The sequence below is a fragment of the Pristiophorus japonicus genome, chromosome 17 (genome assembly GCF_044704955.1).
Source record: "Pristiophorus japonicus isolate sPriJap1 chromosome 17, sPriJap1.hap1, whole genome shotgun sequence".
Taxonomy (NCBI): domain Eukaryota; kingdom Metazoa; phylum Chordata; class Chondrichthyes; family Pristiophoridae; genus Pristiophorus; species Pristiophorus japonicus.
In genome coordinates, this window is record NC_091993.1 from 7,123,404 (window position 1) to 7,143,146 (window position 19,743).

The 19,743-nt window shown below is 43.9% G+C and overlaps 1 protein-coding gene across 13 annotated transcripts in view; it reads right to left on the minus strand.

The window, feature by feature from the left end:
• Nucleotides 1-19,743, minus strand: part of mef2aa (myocyte enhancer factor 2aa) — a 247,731-nt gene that overhangs the window by 4,221 nt on the left and 223,767 nt on the right. For 10 of the 13 annotated variants that reach the window (XM_070858306.1, XM_070858312.1, XM_070858305.1 and 7 more), the window contains 3 exons: nucleotides 8,375-8,559; nucleotides 6,855-6,878; nucleotides 3,823-3,937 (listed from right to left, as the gene is read on the minus strand). In XM_070858306.1, coding sequence (XP_070714407.1) covers nucleotides 3,823-3,937; nucleotides 6,855-6,878; nucleotides 8,375-8,559 — 324 coding nt within the window. The remainder of the gene's footprint in view (nucleotides 1-3,822; nucleotides 3,938-6,854; nucleotides 6,879-8,374; nucleotides 8,560-19,743) is intronic. The other 3 variants (XM_070858314.1, XM_070858316.1, XM_070858315.1) reach the window with 1 other exon arrangement.

A 19,743-nucleotide genomic window follows, 5' to 3' on the forward strand; every position in this document is an offset into this window, starting at 1 on the left:
AACCTTCATCAATTGTTAATTAACAGAAGTGCCTCAAAAAGGACAGCTCTTTTGTCTATCAACAACAACTCGAATTTATATAGCGCCTTTAACGTAGTAAAACCTCCCGAGGCTTCACAGGAGTGTTAGAAGACAAAAAAAAATTGACACCGAGCCACACAAGTAGAAATTAGCGCCGGTGACCAAAAGCTTGGGCAAAGAGGTAGGTTTTATCAGGCAAAGAAGTTGTTCTTCATCAGATATCATTGGCAGATTTAAAAGCTGGAAACAATTCACCCAATTTTCCAGGAGTCCATTGTTGTATTTATGGGCCCACATGAACAATTTGGTTCCTTACCAATTTTATGGCACTAGATTTGTATCAAAATTGAGTCAGGCAGAGTTTTTGTTTACTATATATTTTCAGTCATGTAACTGAGCAGATTCAAGCTTAGTTAAATAAAATGAAACCTGGGTAATATCACTATTTTCTGAACACGGATTTGGGAAAGCATGTTTGCTGTAGATGTTTCAGGTGCAACAGGGTTTCCACTGACCCCCTCCAACAGTGTTATCATCTTAAAAACATTCAAGTATTTCTCCTAAATGATCAGGCGCTCAAAGCCACCTAAGCGATTAGGGAGCAATTTTCAATGGCTCCTTCAGGTGCTAAAGTGCCTCCAAGATGGGGCCTTGAGTTGGAAGTGACGGTTTAGTCCACGTTTAGTGCAAGACGCCATATTGGTAAACATAGAAAATAGGTGCAGGAGTAGGCCATTCGGCCCTTTGAGCCTGCACCACCATTCAATATGATCATGGCTGAGTGGGGGGTGAAGCTGGTGTGAGTAGCAGCTGGCTGGAGGATCGTCAAAGGCCCGACTGTCACTTAAATTGCCTGTTAATGCTCATTAAAGAGGCTGCATGCCATTTTGCTGGAAAACATTTGACCCAATGCCCTCTCCCATCAGCAACCAGCTGATTGGGAGTAAACTAGTTATTGTAGAGGATTTCAAACACTACATAAAGGTATATCCTTCCTTAAATACAGAGACCAAAAGTGTACGCGGTACTCCAGGTGTGGTCTCACCAATACCCTGTACAGTTGTAGCAGGACTTCTCTGCTTTTATACTCTATCCTCCTTGCAATAAAGGCCAACATTCCATTTGTCTTCCTGATCACTTGATGCACCTGCATACTAACTTTTGTGTTTCATGCACAAGGACCCTCTGTACTGCAGCACTTTGCAATTTTTCTCCATTTAAATTACAATTTGCCTTTCTATTTTTTTCTGCCAAAGTGGATAACCTCACATTTTCCCACATTATACTCCATCTGCAAAATTTTTGCCCACTCACTGAGCTGATCTATATCCCTTTGCAAATTTTTTGTGTCCTCCTCACAACTTGGAGAACTTTTGAAACACATTGGGAGACTTTCTGGAATACTCTGTCAAGACCTCACCAACACTATCAACATTTATTCTGAAAATTCTCTGAGGATGTCACCTAAAAGAAAATGCTGTGCCTCTCTACCTTATAAGAGTCACCAGGAGAAAGGGAGAGTTTGGTCATGGGCATCTTATTAGGGGTCCCCCTTGATCTGTGGGAGGAATGGGAGGAGCTATTGCAGGAGAGAGGGACAGGAGGGCGAGGTGGACTCCTTCCCCCTGCGAGTACAGGACATCCCTCCTCCTTTGGACCTCCTCCACCAGGACCTCCAGTGCTGCCCTCTCACTCAGTCCCTGAGCCATCCTGTGTGTCAGTGTGTCAGCCAGCGCACTCAACACCTTCAGTGGAAGTGGGTACATAGAGCCCACATTTACTGCTCCATTAAAATTGTGTCGAATCAGTACTCGAGTGCCAAACTATCTGTTTTAGCACCTCCATTCAAGTTTAAATTATGGTAATCAGCAATTAGGACCAAAATTGCATGCTAAAAATCAGACTTTCACACAGGCAGCCATTTAACGCCTGTTTTCACCCTTTCACCAAAATAACCCCCTTAATGAACGGTAGAGTATGGATAAATGATTCATTCTCGGGTTGGCAATCAGTAACCAGTGGGGTGCCGCAGAGATCAGTGCTGGGACCCCAACTATTTACAATCTAGATGAACGACTTGGAAGAAGGGACTGAGTGTAACGTAGCCAAGTTTGCTGATGATACAAAGATGGGAGGAAAAGCAATGTGTGAGGAGGACACAAAAGATCTGCAAAAGGACATAAACAGGTTAAGTGAGTGGACAAAAAATTGGCAGATGGAGTATAATGTTGGAAAGTGTCATGCACTTTGGCAGAAAAAAAATCAAAGAGCAAGTTATTATTTAAATAGAGAAAGATTGCAAAGTGCCGCAGTACAGCGAGACCTGGGGGTACTTGCACATGAAACACAAAAAGGATAGTATGCAGGTACAGCAAGTGATCAAGATGGCCAATGGAATCTTGGCCTTTATTGCAAAGGGGATGGAGTATAAAAGCAGGGAAGTCTTGCTACAGTTGTACAGGGTATTGGTGAGGCCACACCTGGAATACTGCGTACAGTTTTGATTTCCATATTTACGAAAGGATATACTTGCTTTGGAGGCAGTTCAGAGAAGGTTCACTAGGTTGATTCCAGAGATGAGGGGGTTGACTTATGAGGGAAGATCGAGTAGATTGGGCCTCTGTTCATTGGAATTCAGAAGAATGAGAGGTGATCTTATCGAAACGTATAAGATTATGAGGGGGCTTGACAAGGTGGATGCAGAGAGGATGTTTCCACTGATGGGGGAGACTAGAACTAGAGGGCATGATCTTAGAATAAGGGGCCACCCATTTAAAACTGAAATTAGGAGAAACTTCTTCTGAGGGTTGTGGATCTGTGGAATTCGCTGCCTCAGAGAGCTGTGAACGCTGGGACATTGAATAAATTTAAGACAGAAATAGACAGTTTCTTAAACAATAAGGGAATAATGGGTTATGGAGAGCGGGCAGGGAAATGGACCCGAGTCCATGATCGGATCAGCCATGATCGTATTAAATGGCGGAGCAGGCTCGAGGGGCTGTATGGCCTACTCCTGCTCCTATTTCTTATGTTCTTAATGTATCACCTTCAACATATAGAAATACATTAGTACAGTTGTTCAGTAATTAAGTGCATTAATCTTAATGGTAAGGCAGCATGTTTGCACTATTTTCATAAAGTACAATACAATGTTTGTATAGCATATTTTAAGTCTCTGAATTTTGTCTTTTGATTCTGTTGGTAACATGTCAACATGAAACTTAAGCAAATCCATTTTGAATTAAAGTCGGCACAGGCCCCAGATAAAACCTTGATCATAGAACCATAGAAGTTTGTGGCACAGAAGACGACCTTTTGACCCATCATGCCTGTGCCAGCCGAAAAAGAGCTTAATCCCACTTTCCAACTCTTGATCCATAGCCTTGTAGGTTACGGCACTTCCAGTGCATATCCAAGTACTTTCGAAAGAGATGAGGGTTTTTGCCTTTACCACGCTTTCAGGCAGTGAGTTCCAGACCCCCACCACCCTCTGGGTGAAAAATGTTATCCTCAGCTCCCCTCTAATCCTTCTACCAATCGCTTTAAATCTATGCCCCTGGTTATTGACCTCTTGATATCTTCATCGGCTGATTGGCTCAGTTCCACACCGTTAGGTACGGGACCAACAGGCAGCATAACCAAGCACCTTCCATCCTATAACCTGGCTGCAAACTGGTCACAGAATTCAAGCAATGTTGCTTTATATTCATTTTTACAAATTGGATAAGGAAAGGAACAATTTTCTAATAACTTTACTTCAGCACAGACAATAATGCACTTGAATGAATATTATTCGGTTACCAGTGTTGTATGTCGAGTACAACAGACCATGCGGTGGTAGACTTGGAGTAGTAACGGACACTACTGGAGTGGCAAGAGGCTGTGTTGACTGTGAACTGTTTATCCTCTGTACATTCTACAAATAAAAGATTGAGTTATTTAAAAATATATATTTTCATTCTCTATATTTAAAAAAAAACTGTGATATAGGTTTCCCAACGAAATGTCATTTATCTGCTTAGTTCACAGGGATGGCTAGATTCATCACAAAAGCAAGGAGCCCCATTTTATAGTTTGTACAATACAGAACTTGCTTTAATAACCAAAACTGGCCCCAGGTTTATAATGAATGAAAATGCAGGATTGGGGATTATTCATTGTCCAAAATGGGATGTACTGGAGGTTTGTGCTATCAAGTTGAAAATTGCATGCACAGGGGAATAACTGGGACCTTAATCTTTTAATGAGTTCACCACTTTCTGTTTCTTCTAGTGTGGAAGAATTAAACGGGACCCACTCCAATTCTGCTCACGTTTACAATGCAGTTTAACAGGAATTCAAACAGGATGAGTATTGAACTCTCAAACAGAAAGCTGCTGGGAGTTTGAGCCTGGAACTCACTTGTCCCACTTGTTGATTTTACCAGTTGTGTGTCAGGCCACCAGGTGGATTGGTGTGCAGAAGGAGGGTCGAGGGGAGCAGATCTCTCCTCTGCTTTCCTCCTGTCAATTGCAGAGCATCTTTAATGGCGTCACAGAAATTTACAGCACAGGAGGCCATTCAGCCCATTGTGTCCGCGCGTCACTTGCCTGTCCATTGCTGAATTTACTTTACAGTACTGGTGGCAACCCCGAAATTGGATAAATATTTGGGGAATAGTGGAGAATAGTGAATAAACGGTGGGAATAGTTCTGGATTGCTCTCACAGCGAGCCAACAAAGATATGATGGAATGAGTGGCCTCCTTTTTTTTTAAAAACAGGAGATCTACTGTAATTTTCAATCCATGACACATAGCCAAGTTTGCACGTGTACAGTTGTTTGTGTGCTGGCAGGGTGCTGTGGAGTGCACCATGCAATATAACTGAGGCAAGTGCCCAGCACTGGCAACACGGAATCGCGTCATTCAATTAGGAGTTGTAGCCATCGAGAAGAATCAGCACTAGCACTTTAAGCAATGTGTACTCAGCTGTTCCAATTGCTTGCTTAGAGTAACTGGTGCGTACCAGCTCCCAATGCAATGGCCAGTTTGTGTGGAGTCAGCTGCACAGTAATAGGGGTTCTATAACTGGCCTCAGTGCTGCTGCAGCTCTCTTCCTCCTGATCACTACAGAGCAATCCCTACCGTCAAGTCTCGCCCATGAATAACGGCTACAGGGGGCAAAGTACCAAAAGGGAGGGGAGCAAGGGGTGAGGGGGCGAATGGAAAGGAAGATAATCTAACCAGATTAGAAGACAAGGGCCTTCTTCAAACAGTAGCAAATGGTAGGAAAGCCTTATTACTTACATGCATTGGTTGAAGAAAGAAAGACATTTTTACAACAAATTATGTTAAAATAAAATACCAATGGTAAGACAAAATTATACAGGTTGAACCTGTCTTATCCGGCACCCTTGGGACCTGGCCTGTGCCGGATAAGGGATTTTTCTGGACCAGGGGAGGTCACGTTAAATTGGACGGTATAGGTATGGAGCAAGGGGATATGGAGACTGGATGGCTTGGGGTTGGGAGTGCGAGAGAGAGAGATCGTGGTGGGGGGGGGGGGGGGATGGTTTTCGGGGTCAGGCGGGAGTCGGAAGCGAGGAAGGACTTCAATTTTGTATTTTATAGTCTCTTGAACATTCTTAGTTCAACTTAACTCTTTATTTGGGAGATCTCAGACAGCCATGTGGAGTTTTAACATGTCGTTCTTTCAACGACCCTCTCTCTCTCTCTCTCAATACAGCTCCAGATACCTCCTAGCTACAGGGCGCTATACATTATCTCGTTACAAATTTGTTCATGTTGGAGCGGCCGGGAATGGTGCCGGACGAGGGGTGGTCCCGGATAAGGGAGTCCCGGAAATAAGAGAGGTTGAAACTGTATAAAAAGATGGTTGTTATTAAACACATGCTTTTCTGTTGCAGCTTGCATTAGCTCAGTGAATTTCTAAACCAAATATTTTTAGATTAAGAATCACAAACATCCTAAAAGCATGCAGAAAGAATTAAATATAACAAATTGTTATGCAGCATGAAATGGTTGTAGTTCATAATACTACATCCATTTTAATGCAAAGTATTACGCTCTCATCAATTAATCTCTGTGGAACAAAAGGAAAGCTTTCAGCGGCCTATCATTATAGAACTTGTTGACGACTAATAACGACTAATGGTGGGTATGGAGTTATTTAGTGGTTGACAATATTTGGACCAATATCGAGGAACAAATCCAGGCACTTTTAACGGAGTCCACAGCTAATGTTTGCGTGGCACGAATTAGATCCTTGATTCAAACTAAAATGTTGGGACGCTCAAGGGATACAACTTAGTGATGTTAATAATAGACTTATGTTAATGAGGTAGAAGGGTTTCAATAAATCATATCAAAGCAGGATGCACCATAAACTCTGGACAAAAATCAAACCTTTCTATAAATTTATATCTCGGTCAAGTTAATGAGAGTTAATTGGGAAATGAGTAGGACAAGATGGCAGTTATTGTAGGAGCTCTTATGTGCTTTGAGTCTGGCTGCTGGGAGAAAGAACAGAAGGGAGTAGCAAGAGCTATGATTTCAAGATTTGATGCTATTTTAAAATTAGCAGTTACTTCAAAAGTAGGCGCAGAAATATTTTCTTTAAATGGCTAAAATGCAAGGGCATGAGACACTGGAGTCCCACACATTGGATTGTCCTTCCCCTTTAAGTGGAAAGTAATTCCCACCATCAACACAAAAACCATGCAATACGAGTCGATAATACAAAACTATTATCTTCTGAAAATGAGCATTAGTTCAAGCCTCTTTCAAGACCTATTATAAGCACACACATTTCTCCAAGGTGAGATCAGACTTACCATATCCAACTCATCCTCCTCTGACTGCAGAAAGCAGATACAAAATAAACATACTCTGTTACTAGAAGTGAAAATGATCCCGAGACTGCTCATAATTGGTAGTCAATCAATACAAGATATAGATTAAATTCAAAATGTTTATTCTGTTGCTTCAATTTTTAAACTGGTTAATGAGTATATTGAAAGGAAACAATGGCATTGATGTTGGGTAAATGTTTTAGATTCTCGTGGCACCCACGGTGCTGCCAATTCTTGCTTTCAATGTCATCTTTCCCAATGTAGTCAGTTGACTTTCTTCAATAACTTCTCCTCCCTTATCCACACAGTCAGTCATCCTCTGCCTCCCCCCTCCTCCCATTCCAACAGTGACATCCTTTTCAAACAACCTCCACAAGTATGTCAATGACACCAACTCTCCCTTTCTGTTTCACCCTTGATTCGATGGCGGTCACCCTTGCCTGCTGGCCGACATCAAATCCTACAGGAGCCAGAACTTGCATTAGTTCAACTTCAAGATGGAAGGCTGTTGGTTTGGCTGCCGCTCTCTGCCTCAGGCACAGATTCCACTTCCCTCGCCAGCCACTTGCTGAGTGTGAATCTGAGTGTGTTCTATTCAACCCCACGTCCAATACGTTGCCAAGACTGCTTACTTCCACCTCAGGAACATGACCCTGTCCATGTCCTGACCTCACCCCCCCCAGTGCCGCTGAAACTCAATTACTCGAACATTCTCCTCACTGGTGTCCCCAACTCCACCTCAGACCTGCACCTCATCTTTCAGGGGACCTTGCACAGCTACCACTTCTGTTGTTGCTAATCTACAGGGACTGTGGTTCTCGCATTGGACTGTTCAGCCACCTAAGGACTCATTTTTTTTTTTCCGAGGGACTGCCTATGATGATGATGCTAATCTACACTGGCTCTTTAGCCCCTACTGAAATTACTTCAAAAATCCTAGTTATTATTCTCATTGTTTTTCTAGGGCTTTTCTCCACCCTACCTGGGCAACCTGCTCCACGCGTACATCCCAGCGTGTAATGTTGTGCATTTTCAGAACTGCTCAGCTTTACCATTATTGGCAGAGGCTTCACCATCCCGTCCCCTCAGCTCGCTTCTCTTCTTAAATCCATCTATCTTCATAAGCCTTCATCTTTGAACATGTTTTTCATGCCACCTTCCCATATTCCTGCTTAGTAATAGCCACCCTCCCCAAGAATTGCTTTGGGGCATGTTGTTGTGTGAAAGGTGAAAGATACTATGTAAACGTAAGCTTTTGTTGTATCACGAAATATTCAGAGGGTGTTCGCAATGCATTTGCTTTGTTAATATTAAAAATATTCTATGACAGGTCATTTTTGGCCCAGCACAATCCTTCCCAGGAGCAGCGTAACCACAGATACAGTGCACCCACTATTTTCTGTCAGGCACACTGCTTATCATTTCCAAAGTAACAGAACTAAACAGAGTTATGCATCTACTGATAACGTAATCCTCATTGCAGTGTGTTGTAATGGACTCACCAGAGGTGGCATCATGCCCTTGCTGGTTGGTGGAATTACCACACGAAGGTCTGGCTTGCGATTGTTCATTCCGATATTTCCACCAGGAGGGGGCGGAGACTTTGTGGGCATTACTTTGCCCAACCCGTTCCCTCTGGTGGAGCACAGCAGGCCTGGTGAAGCACGTGGGTTAACAAAACCATTTCCTGAAATTGATCAAAACAAATGCTTATTAAAAGATACATTCTTCAATTTAATTTTATTACATTTGTGACTCCTTTTCTCGTCTAATTTAATTATTTGCGGTCTTTCGGATCACCAAGTGTTTCCTCCCGGCTATGTTTGATCAGACTGGCTTGAGCTTAAATACCAAATGAGTCGTTGGGTGCATGTAGTGACACTCCAGAATGGAGATCATTGAGTAATTCCCCCGAGAATCATGCCTGGAGACCGCTCGAAGTGACTGGGATTGAGGTTACATAATCTGTAGGTGATTAGCCTCCTCTCACTGCACTTTCCTGGAGAAATCACCCTGCTTTTATCGGGAGACACTGATGCAGTCTCTTCTGGAATAAACTGCAAATTGACTTTGTTTGCTCCAAGAAACATGGTTTTGCTGCCAGTCCCGGCCCATCTCCAACTCATCGACTGACACAGTGGCGTCAATAGACACTCCGTCAAAATATTGCATTTTCTCGGCTAGAACTAACAGAACTGGACCTGAAACAACGAGGGTCGAAATTGCCCTTTTTTGTGCTACTGGCTCCCGAGAGTTAGCAGAAGTGCGGTCACGGCAACGCCGCGCCCCAGGCCGCCGCGCAACCGGCGATGACATCACCACCGTGCGTGGCGACCCCCTTAGCACCGTGCTTCAACCCCTTTCTGCCCCACGGCAGATATTTCCCCGCGGCCCCTCCCCCCGGAGGCTGGTGCGAGCTGGTGTCAACGCCAGCCTTGCGGGTCGACATCCACTCATGGGGTGCAAGGTAAAGGGGAGGGCGCCAGCATCCCGCGCCGTAGTCTTGGCAGTTTAGCCGACTCTCCGGTCAGCTCCAATACTTGCGCTCCAGCGTGGTCCCGGCCCTCTGTTTTGGGTGCCGGGCTGCAGCTCCCGTACCACGCTGCCCTGGTGGCCTAGTGGAGGCCATCAGAGGCCGTGCACAGCGCACCGCCCTTACAGGAAGCGGAGCACACGAGATAGCGCTTCACTTCCTCTGAGGGGCGGTAAGGCCAATCCAGCGGCCAGTACGGGGCTGCCGCGCCTGGCACGGGAAGTACCCCCCCAATCGGGGCAATTTCTCCCCCAAGGTACCTGACTGTAACGTTACGTTGCTAACCTTCCACCGAGTCAATGGACTGCCGAATTGGGTTACTTCTCTCTAAAGTGCAGCCAGTGAACATAGTAAATCAAATATGTATCTTTCCTGATTGCATCGGGCTGCCAAACATCTCACAGATAATGGCTGAGCTCCCAGAAACTGCGTCCAAGAAGCAAGGCGAGGTCAGACAGCGGGTTTTAAACCTACAGGCAACTCTCGATTATCCGCACACGGATCCAACGGGAAACCATTGTAACGGGATTTAAAATTTCGGCCGGGAAGGCATCGGGCCGGTGCGTTCGGAGTCCTTTTGGTCCAGGAAGGCATCAGGTTTTATCTTTATAATGCTAATCGCTCTAACGGAGAAATTATTTACCCGGCATAGCCCAATCCCCGAGGGACCCGGATAAGAGAGTTGCCTGGATATATTTTTTTTAACAAAATCAGTTATAAGGTACCTTCTCTTGCAGGTGAAGTTTTTCTTTAAAATTAGCAATAATTCCCTTTCATTCTCTATCGAATTTTAAAAAAAAGAAAACCTAAGACAAATTTCAGGTCCTGTCATTTAATTCCATAAATATAGATATCAATTTCTGGATGTAATTTTATAATGCTGCTCTTCTGGCGTGGCAAGATGCAAATCAGAAAATGTTGAATGGTCAGACAATCATGTGCCCAAATTTCCTGGCGATGGGAAGGGCTTCAGGGTGAGAGTGAGGTCAGAAAGTTACCTCACGATGGTCATCCTCAGTCACATGACTGAAAAACCGTTCGACTGCAGCAGACAACCAGCTGCCCAACAATGAAACAGTGCCAGGTCAGGAATTGTGAACAAGACAAAATGATTGCTTAATAACCCTTTGGCAAATGACTACAATTATGGGAGCGCTGTGCTCCCCTGGTGAAACCAGTCTCAATATATTGACTGCTCTTTTTAAGAACAGAAACATTAAGATTCTCTTGCAAATCTTCAGTAATCCAGATAGGGATAGCCTTTGATTATAGAAGTCATGTCAGTGTTGGGACCACTATTGTTTCTAATTTACATTCAGCAACTCCATGCAAATTAGTCAAATTTACGGAGGATGCCAAACTAGGAGGGGCATTGAATTAAAAAAAAGGGCAACCTAGAAATTACTGAATGAGCGAGTTAAACAAAATATAATTGGGCTGAAGCAATAGCAGATCAAATTTAATGCAGACAAATATAAAGTATTTCAACCAGGAAGGGAAAATAGGTTCTTGCCCGCAATTGACAGGGAGCGCTGCTCCCACAATCCCAATTTCTGTTTGACCTTTACGATACATTCCTCCCAGTTTTTGGTGCGCGCCCCAGCCGTTTCGAACCTTATGCCACGAATTATGTTGAAGGAACGATGGATGAAGTTGAGAGTCTTGGTAGACTTGATGCGCAACATGTTCAGCCAATGTTGAGCAACAGTCAAGTCTGCTCTGGAGTTGGTGAGTCCCCTGGGTCAGACCTGCACCGTACCCGACAGGAAGATCGGAGATAGCCTCGCGCTACTCAGGGATATGATCACCGACGTGCGGGACAGAAGGGTGGACACCTGCTTAATGAGTTTGGGCCTTCAATGGAATATTGTACACGTACATGATGGGCATGTTCTCCAAAATGGGCTTTGGGGAGGGAATTCTCAATTGGATCAGTAGTGCAGACATCAGTCGTGCAGTTCTAATCAACGGGTGGGAAGCGGAAAGCAGAAATTTTTCCGATCAAATCTGGAGTCAGGCAAGGCTGTGCTCTCTCCTTTGTGTTGTTCGTGTGTTGGATCAAACCCTTTGCCATCCATCAGGAAGGATGCGGGCATAAGAGGGGCGATGATCTCAGGCAGCGGAAGCGCTCAAGTCAAAGCCTCCCTGTACATGGACGAGATTGCCGTCTTTTGCTCGGATCCACTGTTGGTCCGCAGTTTGCTGAGCATCTGCGACCAGTTTGAACTGGCCTCAGGAGCTAAAGTTGATCGCAGCAAAAGCGAGACCATGTTCTTTGGGAACTGAGCCGACCGATCCTTTGTCCCCTTCACCATCAGGTCAGATTACTTTGAAAGTGCTCGGAATGTAGTTCGGAGCGGCCAGGGTGTGCACCAAAAACTGGGAGGAGCGCATCGTCAAGATCAGACAGAAATTGGAATTGTGGGAACAGCGCTCGCTATAGATTGCGGGCAAGACCCTGGTCATCAGGTGTGGGGTGCTCTCGGTGTTGCTGTACGGGATGCAGGTCTGGCCCTTACCGCGCTCCTGTGCCACGGCAGTCACCTGAGCCGTCTTCCACCTTATCTGGGGATCGAAAATGGACCGTTTACACAGGGACACGATGTACAAATCTCCAGATAAAGGGGGAAAAGGACGTACCCAATATCACCCTCATCCTGATGGCCACCTTTGTGTGCGGCTGCATCAAGCTGTGCACAGACCCTCGCTACGCAAACACCAAGTGTCACTATGTGCCGATGTTCTATCTGTCCCCGGTGTTACGAATGGGTCTGGCCACGTTGCCACGGAACGCTCCAATTAGCTGGACCGTGCCGGACCAATGATCCTCCGTGGAATAGTTTGTGCAGGAAAACATCTCTGACTACAAATCAATCAAGCAGTGAACTGCACGAAACGTCCTCGAGACCCGACGCAAAAAGGCGATGGTGGATACTGTCGGATGGTTCCCCGAGCAGACTGTCGGAAGGCATTTGGCAGAATGTCTCATCGCCAGAGCTTTCAAACAAGCACCAAGGCGTAGCTTGGCTGGTGGTGAGCGGGGCCTTCCCCATCATATCCTTCATGCACTGTTGGTGTCTCAGCACCACGGCACGCTGCCCTCGAGTCGGCTGCGGTGGGGACGAGACTGTCATCCATCTCCTTTAGAATGTACCTTTGCAAAAGTGGTCTGGAAAGAGACTCCATGCCTTCGGTCGAGGTTCATCCCGAGCAGCTCGGTAACACAGGACTCTGTGCTCCACGGAATGTTCCCAGGGACACACACACCGAGACAGACATCAACTGCTGCTGGAGGACCATCAACTCGGTGAGAGACGCCCTTCGGTCTGCCCGAAACTTACCAGTCTTCCTGAGTAAGGAATTGCCCACGACCGAGTGTTGCAGACTGGCACATTCCAAGGTCCAGGGCTACGTGCTGAGGGACACAGTGAAGCTTAGTGCAGTCGCCGCAAAGACACGATGAGAAAGGGCCATAGTTTAAGGCCCTCCCATCACTGTACACCCAGGGGCTGGAACCCGTGTAAAACCCCCTCGCAGTATGACTGAGAAAAGGTTTTAATGATAATGTACTTGTAACCTGTTTCTGTAAATACAGTACCATGTACTGCACTCATCTGTATTGTGCTATATGTAATGTGATTTGTGGATTATATTGTAATGCACTTTGACAAGTATTGTAATGTATTTTGACAACATTCTATGAATAAAGTATATCTTTGAAATTAAAAAAAAGTCGAAGTCAATAGAATGTTGACGAACAGTACAATCAGAGAAAATCAGGGACAAACTGCAATGCTCAGGTCAGACCCCACCGTGAGCACTGGTGTCATTTGTGGCTGCTGAGAAACAAGGGAGACATTCAAGTGCTGGAAGCAATGCAGAGAAGAGCCACGAAGCGGATCCCCAGTGTCTGATGTCTGTGTTATGAGGAAAGTCTGGAGTGAATTGTGCTTTTCCATCTGTAATAGGGGTGTTTGAGGTGTGATCGTATCACAGTACAGAAGAAAGCAAATGGCATGGAAAAGGTTAATTTGAAATACTACTTTAAATCAAACTGTGGGAGTCGGATGTTGGAACACAGGCTTAAACTAATAAACAGTCATTTTAGGACTGATATCAGGAATCTCTTCATGCAGAGTGATTAGTCCTCTGAATAAACATCCAGATGGATTGGTGCAGGCGAAAAGCCAAGGACTAAGATGGGCTGAATGGCCTTGCTCAACAGTAATTATCTTGTGATCTAGAATTCTGTCACCCTAATAAAGGTGCAATTGGGATAACACGGCAGAGATTTTTTTTTGAAAAAAGACTGAGTACATCTCATCACATACAATTTATCTATGTAAGTTGCATTAAATAATTAACTGTCTAAGCATATGAAACTGGACCATTTTCGATCCCCAGTTGTCAATTAGTTGCCATTTTCTTCCTGTGGCAGTGTGTGAATATAGGGCAGATTCCACGTGTATCATATTGCTGCATCATGATGTATGTTGGATTACTGTTTCAGCTCCAAAGGTCACACAGGAGCTGATATCATTTCTACCGCTGTCAGACTACCGACTTAGGTAGATTTTGATGCAAATAATGCAACGGAATCAGAGAGCGTCTCAGTTGCTCTGTGCTCAAGACTTTTTGCACTAAAAACATATGCTGCAAAAAGTTGAATGTGACAATTGAACATGAAAGACAAGGCTGAACATCCGAGGGAGTCCACACCTGGGTCTCGGCAGCTGAACTCTTGGGGTTAATCAGCTGGAAACATCTGCAGTAAAGGTTTATTATTTTGACTCTGCTCCTCTTTGTACGTCCTGCTGAGCCCATGTGGGATCATGAGGATACAAAATGTGAAAATAATACCGGTCTACTTAACAATGAACCCCAGCTGCATCACACAGTGAGGCATGAAAGCTGAGACCTTACAACAGATGCTGATCTTTTAGTTCTACAAAACTGCACACTAAAGAGGAAAAAAGCACATCATTCTACACTGGTTGATTAAAAGATGTTTTTGTCTTGAGGTTACCCTTTATAATTAACACTACAATACGGTTTCAATCGAGAATTTAAATTTTTTTTGGAGCTGTTCAAAGACCTCAGGTAATCAGCATGTAGAAGGCAAAAGGTTATTCATATTTGTTATTGATCAGTAAAAATGGCAATATTACAAGCCCCGTGGAGGGCTCGGTATGAATTTTTAACCCTACTCCATTTAAAAAAAACATATTGCATTATTTTCATCTTCAATGCAACATATAAATAAGTCCATAGGCAACTTATTTAATACAAATACAACTTTTCATTATAAAATTATCCTGACTTTTCATTTCACAGATGTTGAAAACGAGCACACTCTCACGCATAGCTCCATTGTTCATTTCAAATCAGGATGGTGCACTTTAGTGCCATCTAGTGATCTTTTGGTGAACTACACATGGGAGGAACAATTCCAGAAGTGTCCAAAAATTAAATAAACTTATGATGAACTGAATGGTTTCCTATTTGCTCTTTCAATTTGAAAACTGCTTTTGTGGGGATTGGATGAACTACCTGCGAGAAGGTCACTTCCTTCTGGTTTACATTTTGGGGGGAAAATTATTTTAAATTACAGCTGTGGCTCAGTGGGCAGCACACTCACCTCTGAGTCAGAAGTTTGTGGGTACAAGTCCCACTCCAGGGACTTGAGCACATAAATCTAGTCTGACACTCCCAGTGCAGTGCTGAGGGAGTGCCGCACTGTCGGAGGTGCCGTCTTTCGGATGAGACGTTAAACCGAGGCCCTGTCTGCCCTCTCAGGTGGATGTAAAAGATCTTATGGCACCATTTTGAAGATGATCAGGGGAGTTAACCGTGGTGTCCTGGCCAATATTAATCCTTCAATCAACATAACAACAACAGATTATCTGGTCATTATCCCAACGCTGTTTGTGGGAGCTTGCTGTGCGCAAGCTGGCTGCCGCGTTTCCCACATTAACAACAGTGACTACACTCCAAAAGTACTTCATTGGCTGTAAAGCGCTTTGAGACGTCTGGTAGCGTGAAAGGTGCTATATAAATGCAGGTCTTTTTTTCTTTTTAAATAATGCTTTCTGCTCAGGAAATGTCGTCCAACTCCAAGGCATTTGTTTGGAGAGGTTTCTGCCCAATCTGTCAAAGAAAAAAAACCTCCCGTTTGGAACTTATTGTGGTAAATCAGCCGGAGCTTGTCTGGTTTGCCTTTTCCACAGATACAGTATAGCTGAAAGTAAAGTTCCACCCATCTGGTTAGAATGGACAACTATTCTGTGTGCGTGTTACCGGCCTTAAAGTGAACAACCGAGCTGCTGCAATGAACAGCAACACTATTGAAAAACATTAAATTCAACATTTATTTTCTGCCTTATGTGAATGGCAGATGGCGTTTTGCAGGCAACAGGTTCCCAGTCAGACAATGGAGATAGAAAGAAGAAAAAAAAAGTTTTTAAAAAATACTTTCATGTTTCAGAATTTAACTGCCTCCTGGTCAAATAAAATGAACAATTTTTAATTTGTAAATGAAAATAATCGTGAGAAGGAAAACCAAAAAAGTCAGAGGGAAAAGTTACAAATCTCCTCGCAGCTGGTTAGAGAGTGACAGGGGCACAGGCCTGGGATTAGGTCACCTCTCAGGTGTGAGAGTGCGAGATTACCTGAACTAAGTCGTGAAATAGGTAGCAGAGGAGAAAATTCCACTTGTAAATATTACGCCCAGTTACTTAGGCCCCGATTTTCCACATTCATGATTTCTGGCGCCCATGTACGATAACATACGTGTTGTGCAAAAAAAAAACCCGGCACTTTCCACAAAGCAGAAGTTATTTTTTAGTGCCGTGTTACCGAAAAACAATTCTGGGGGCAGAGCTTGTAACGTGTGCCAAAAAATCACTGCGCCTGTGCTGGAAAAAAAAATCATGGTTTATGTCCCATTGGAAGACAGAGTAATGAAAACTCATCAATCCAATTCCAAATGTAAAGATCAAATGAGATTTGTTTGAAGCATTCTGATAGGGCAGCACGGCTGTCATGAATATTTCTGTTCAGGACAACAGAAAACAGAAAAACCTTCTACATCAATGAAGTCAGCAAATTAGAGCCCTTCTGAAAAGTTTAAGTAATGCATTTTTGAGCAAGGCTGCTTCAAATTCTTCTGTGGCAATAGAAAGGACACTGATGGCTCAGGGCCCCCTTATTCACATTCAGCAGGAGTTATTGTGCAAGGTAATAAGAACACGAATGACAATGCACCATTAAGATGTTTTATTTCCAACCCCTTTTTCCTCTTCCCCTCCATTGCATCACCACAACCCCCCCCGCGTCCCCACTCTCAGTTCATTAACTACAAATCAACACTTAGAAATGTTACATGTTGGGTAGTTTTGTATTTTAAATTAACCGAAAATAGGAATCACCAATAAGGGATATTAGACACTTATTCCGGGAGCGAGGAGACCATTCGTCCCACGATGGCAGCGGGCCAGAGCTTTGGGGAAAATTTCAAATGACCAATTGCGCCAAAAAAAATAAAATCGCCGCCCAGTGATGGTGAAAATCACCCCCTTATTCGCTGTGAGGAAAATGGGGGCAGATAACAGATGCACATTTGTAATTAGAGCTTTTTTTTAAAAAAAAAGTGGAGAGACATTTCCTCTGCTTCAGATTTCTATTCTAAAAATATTGTTTTAAACATGTGTTGTTGTCCTGCAATTTTCAGTTTTTATTAAGGTGGCACCCTAACTCAAAACAGGACATGACCTTGCTCCTAGACCAGAGTGGGAAAACAGTCTACTGCCATTAACGGCATGTGGAGGTGGATGAAAGGTTTAAACCCAGTCACATAAGGAATATCGTGTGTGGGTTTCTTCCATTGGATGTGACTTCTTCCCATTAGAAGGTCTGAAAGTAAATTGGTTATCTAATTCGAACGTGGCATTTTCAAATGCCTATGTTCACATTGTAAATAGTTTTATAAAATAGTGCTTAATGGTAGAGCTACAATCCACGTGTAATCTCGTTGAGTTGCATAAGTCATGAAATTACAGGAATACACGTATGCAAACTACAATTTTCCCATGAAGTTAAGGCTAGGAAATTAAAACTAACACTAGAAACAGGCGATGAATATCTGCGACCTAAAAACTTACACTGACTAGGAAAAATATACTTAGACTTCCCTTTGCTTACCTGCAGCTGACTTGGTTTAAAAACTACAACAACATATACAGGTTAAACCTCCCTTACCCGGAACCCTCGGGACCTGGCCTGTTCTGGATAAGGGATTTTTTTTCCAGACGAGGGGAGGTCACGTTAAATTGGATGGTTACGGTACTGAGTAAGGGGATATCGGAGCTGGCTGGCTTGGGGCTGGGAATGCAGCAGAGAGATCATGGGGGAGCGGTGGGTTGTTTGGTCAGGCCAGCGATTGCGAGAGTCGGCAGCGAGGAAGGACTTCAATTTGTTCATGTCGGAGTTCTGCGCATGCGCCACCCGGTGGCCGGGATGGTTCTGGACAAGTTGTGGTTCTGGATAAGGGAGGTTCAACCTGTATTCAGTAACCACATTAAACAAGTAAAATCCTATTCACTGGCTGTAACATTTGACTGTCAAATGACATCCCCAAGTCACAAGCTTGAAAACGTGTGTGTGTGTGTGTGTGTGTGTGTGTGTGTGTGTGTGTGTGTGTGTGTGTGTGTGTGCGCGCGCACTGAGGGTGCTTGGTTTTTCAAAATTCTGAACCATCAACTAATTAACTTCACCTTTTAACTATTTTTGGGGTGAACTGAAGAATAAATATCATCTGGAACAAAAGCTTCAACAAACTTAACCATAAATATCTCTCAGCAATTCTACATTTGAAGATTTAAGTTAGTCTCCCTTTGCAAGCCATTTGGTGGACATTCAGTTCCAACCAGAAGAACCATCAGGGCTGTAAACGTCCCTCGATTCTTCTCAATGCTACTGCACAATCGGCTGGCAGAAATGATACAAGTCGGGGGATCTAAACAATAACTGTAGTTATAAAGTCCATTGTTACATTATCTGGGTCCTTCGCTTGGTAGCAATATAAATAGTGACACTTTTAATGCCGCCTACTTTTTAAAAAACCATTTACAGTTGTTAACCAGCGTTGCAAATTTAAAATAACTTGCAATAAAGCCATGACACAAATAAGTATGTGGATACAATCTGCTGACCTACATGTTTGTTTCAGATGCTCACACTGTGGCACGAATTAGTCAGGTGAGAGTTTTGCCTGCAAACCCTTACTCAGTGAGCTCCTGATCCAGGCATCGAACTATCCCGAGGTAACTATCCACAGGGAGGGACAACTAAAGGCACCTTATACAGGGCATTATTGTGGAACTCGCACAAGAGTGAGTTCAGCAAGGAGCTTATCCAATTTATCAGCCAAGACAAATCAGAGGCAGTCTTCTGTAGCTAACAACCAAGTGCTTCCCAGTGGCCAGATCAGGGCAGAATTGGTGCAGTTTGCCAAATTACAGATGACACATGGCCCAGGGAGACTGGGGAGGTGGGGGCAGGGACAGGGACTGAGAAGTTTGATACTTTCATTGTAAGATTACCAAAAATATATCATTCTACAAGAAAGAAAATTGCTTAAATCAATCCCGTTGCATGCCTTCTTCAAACAATCCCAATAGTTCCCGTCTCAGGTTTCTGCTCACTGCCTTCTCTCGAGACACCATGTTTTGAAGTATGCCGATATGACTGGCTTTAACTGGAATCTGCGCTGTGATGTAACAGTCCCACTCGCCTTCAAAATCAGCAGCGAGGAAAATCCACATTAGAAAAATTCTGGACTTAAAAATATAAATGCAGCAAAATCTAATCTGGATACTTCAATGCCAAAATCTTCGTCAATATAAAATCGGAGTAATTCTAATTGTATTACCAAGGCTCATTGGTTCTACTAACTTTGTTCACAGTCTGTAGTAATCAAGCTATAGCTAAAAGAGTAATATACATTTTGTAAAAATAAAACAATTTTACTAATTTTGACAAAAATACTCAGTAGAATTTCAACTTTATAAACTATGGAACGTTTCGGCCATTTTTGGGCCTGAAGTAGGCAGCACACTGGGAGCCAGAAGTGTGAGGCTCACCCAAAATTAGGCTGTGGGCCTCATGAGCGTACTGAGGCAAGCTGCTGTCCAGAGGCAACTCCACAGTTTCACGAGGACATCTTTTTGGTGGCGGCCTCCAGTAGGCCCGCTTTTTAGGCCGCATGTAGACCTGGCTATCCTGAACACAGCAGGCCCGATGCTGGCTGTGTTCAGGGCAGGCTAATTTCAGGAAGGGGGT